General features: G+C 35.8%; 1 protein-coding gene across 7 annotated transcripts in view; it reads right to left on the bottom strand.

The window, feature by feature from the left end:
- DMTF1 (cyclin D binding myb like transcription factor 1) overlaps positions 1-3,814 on the bottom strand; it is a 44,205-nt gene that overhangs the window by 5,359 nt on the left and 35,032 nt on the right. For all 7 annotated transcript variants that reach the window (XM_077766800.1, XM_077766801.1, XM_077766805.1 and 4 more), the window contains 2 exons: positions 3,043-3,252; positions 402-487 (listed from right to left, as the gene is read on the bottom strand). In XM_077766800.1, the coding sequence (XP_077622926.1) occupies positions 402-487; positions 3,043-3,252 (296 nt within the window). The remainder of the gene's footprint in view (positions 1-401; positions 488-3,042; positions 3,253-3,814) is intronic.

Genomic DNA, 3,814 nt, shown 5'->3' with positions numbered 1-3,814 from the left:
CCCCCCCCCCACTTGTGTTTTCTCTCTCAAAATAAATAAATCAACTTAACAAATACTTTAAGAATTAATAACAAAAAAAATTTTTTTTAAATGATTAAAATGGCAAATTAAAAAAAGGACTCCATCTGTATGGAGTCCATAGCATGCACCCTACACATTAAGCACTGTCACTTTTATATATTATTGTTGGCTTATATGCAGATGAAAAAAAAGACAATTATAAAAGCAGAAGTCTGATTTATGTCCTCTTTTAACCATCTGGCCTCAAAAACATGCCACAGTTGTGCTAAATGCCATTCATGGTCATTTTTGTTTCATTTGTTCACGTGATAACAGTGTGAAATGAATGAGTTTTCTAATGCATAAAATGGCCAATACCTATTTTGTGAAGTATTACTCACTGGAAGAATCTCAAATGTCTGTAGTGTTCCGCTGTTTAGTGTTATTGTTTCCGAGTCAACAGTAGCAGCAGGGGACTCTGTTGAAGCTATGGTAGGAACAAGGACAAAATAAATAAAATACATAATCTCATACTGGATAGTCTGCATGGAAGCCTGAAGTCATTTAATCTTATGAGAGAAGAAATCTAACAGATTTACTTGGTATGGCATAGATCAGGGATTGGCAAACCATAATTCATACCCAAATCCAGCCCACTATCAGTTTTTGTAAATAAAATACTAGAGGAACACAGCCACACCTGTTTATTTCCCGTGGATGCTTTTGTGCTACAAGGGCAGACTAGGTGTGATATAGAGAGTATCTGTTAACCCCTGGTATTAAATAATAAGAAGAAAGAGGAAGACACTAAGGCTAGCTTATAAAGTGATAGAACTGAATAAATAAATTTTCCTAGACATTGTGGTAAGCAGTGCAGATGACTGGAACAGTAGTCCCCAAACACCAGGCTTTAGTTCTAGCAACATTACTTCCAAGAATGTAAACCTGAGCAAATAAATTACTTTGAACTTAACTTACTAAATGTTCAGAGACTAGCTGTCCTGCCTGTACCACGGAGTTGTGGGAGGACCAGAAACATGATATATAAGAGAGTACTATTTCAGAAGACCACATACAAGAGACAGAACGGCATGGGAGAGATCACATCATATAATCTCTCCTTACAGATGTGTCAATTGATTTAGACTTGAGCAGTGTTGGTTATACCTGGTCAAGATGATCAGGATCTAAGACTGACTAGAAGACATGTTATCTCTTGGTGCTTTCAATTGTACCTGTATATAATCCATGTGAAAAAAAGATTTGGAATCAACTTTTAATATGTAGTATTTATTCCAACTATAATTCTTCCCAGTGGGAAAGAAAATGAGACCCTTTTCAAAATAAATGCACTTGATACCGGTTATTTCTCTATTAGATGGATTCTTAAGATCATACCTAGAATAATCTAAAGTGATTCCTGATAAATAACCTAAGTCATGGGTAAACAAACTATGGGCAGGGACAAATGTGGGGCAAAGCAAAGAATGATTTTTACATTTTTAAAGGATTGTTTAAACACAAACCTTCCACATAATTCCACAAAGACCTATGTGGGCTGCAAACCCTAACATATTTATATTTACTATTCTGGCTTAAAGTTTACTAATCCCTAACTCCTAACATAAAGGAAGAAACAATCCTGCGATTTTAGCCTGGATGAAAACAATAACTGATGTGTTATAACTGATGTCTGACTGTACTCACATTTCTTGCTGAAAGAAAATTATTCTACATAGTTAAAAAAAATCTGTAAATATTAGGGTACCAATTTTAAAATGTCTGTATTCCCAATAAATGTAGTCATTCCAATAGCCAAGGAAAGTTCTACCAGTCTGTGTGTACAATCTGTAACCAACAGTAGCTCTCATATATATGGGCAGACCATTATTTTCAGTTGCTTTGCAATTCTTCATACTATAAAGCAAAATAAACAGGGCTAAGCAAATTTTTCATGTTTTATATCACATTGGTAGAAAGCTAAAGCAAATAACCAAACTTAAACTAGGACTTTAAGACAGGTATGATTAAAGGTCCAAGGTAACTTTGACAGTCACTGGATACATGTAGTGTTACTACCACCAATAGATATAGCTCAGTGATTCTCAAAATGGGATCATAGGGTACATTTGAAACCCTGTAGGGTGTTTTTATATTTACCATAATGATTAGAAAGTATTACTGGCATTCTATGGGTGAAGTCAAGGGACATGGAGCATCTTGCAGTGTGGAGGACAGCCCTGTCAACAATGAATAGTCTCAAAATGCCAATCATCCCCTGATTGAGAATGACACAAAGCAAACTGGTATACTCTTGGCAATGACCTTTCCATAGGCATAGCATTTAGGTAGAGAAAAATGAGATACATGTGAATACAAATATGGTTCTTAGAATTATTCTCATTCTTTTTCTGTTACTCTATCATGGAAAAAAAGGCAGAAATATCAACCTGGCTGAGATCTTAGGAAACAAGTTTCCCCTCTCTACAATAATTGTTGGGTTCTCATAATCTCCTTAATCACAAAAAATATTGGAAAGGAAAGGAAAAGAAGGGTAAGGAGGCTAAGGAAAAGAAGGGTAAACACAATAGTTCCCACAGGAAATTGGCTCTTCCTGAAGAAAATTTTTAAATCTCACCAAACCTATTTCTTCTACATATGGCCTCAAATCCACCCCAAATTAATGTCTTTTATGATGAATTACTACAAATGATGTGCAACCTTGTGAACTTTATTCCCTTGCTGAGTTGGCTATATTTCAGGTAGTATTTTATTAATCATTCTTTGTAACATCTAAAAGAAAGATGATTTAAAATGGCTTAAAATGGCTGGACAGTTGGTATCAGTCCTTCCTGTCACACACTCATCTTTTGTGCAAATACCAATTGAGCTAATAAACATAAAAGGTTCACACTGCCTTTGTCAACTTGCATACATTTCTATCAACATTCTAAAGAATGAAAGGTACTAGACGGTAAAGCCATTACCAAATCGTATAGGTCCAATAAAAGTAAAAGCAAGGAGTCTTGAGGAAATACTTACAGACATGAGTGATCTGAACTGGAATCTGCAAGGCTGTCACAGGGCTTGGAGAGATGGCTGCATTGTCTTCCAAGCGGGCGACTCTGATCTGAACGTGCTGTACGCTGGAATTGGAATTACTGTTTGGAACTCCAGATCCTGATTTATTCTCCAAAAGCGTTGGGTTGTTTTTTTGATTCTCATGTAACTGTTTAAGACCTTTTATTAAGACTGAAGGGAGATGGGTAGACAAAAAGAACATTGATTCTCCGACAGACCACCATCTAAGCAGCAAGGGAGGTGGGGTAAGGAGGGAAAGTATTTGGAATAAATAATTGTATACTGCATGTGAGATCTCAGCAAAATAATAATAAAAATATTTTAAAGCTACAACCTGTCTGGAAATTTCTGGCAATATTACCATCACAAGAAATTTTTAAAAAATCATATTATTCTTGTCAACTAAGATCCATTAAAAATACTCCAAAAAGCCCTGTGTGGAACATGAAAATAAGACCTCTTCCATGTCCTAAGGCTTCAGGATAAAATTTGTATTATTTAGGAAGAATATTATTAACGAAAAGTAGCTTATTTTCTTTTTAAAATGAATAACGTACTCCCCCCAGTGCCCTCCAGGACTCAAGGACATTTGATTGTTTTAGCCACTGCAAAAGCATAATCAGGTGGCTGTGAATTTAATTCACAACTCCAGAGGAGCAGCTCATCTTCAGCACACAGTACTATACAACCACCTTGAATTCTTGTGCAGGAAAGCAAAATCTAGACTCCCCCC

This window comes from Crocuta crocuta, unplaced genomic scaffold (genome assembly GCF_008692635.1).
Source record: "Crocuta crocuta isolate KB4526 unplaced genomic scaffold, BGI_CrCroc_1.0 scaffold165, whole genome shotgun sequence".
Lineage (NCBI taxonomy): Eukaryota > Metazoa > Chordata > Mammalia > Carnivora > Hyaenidae > Crocuta > Crocuta crocuta.
The sequence above is the reverse complement of the archived record's forward strand: the minus strand, read 5'-3'. Positions and strand labels throughout refer to the sequence as shown.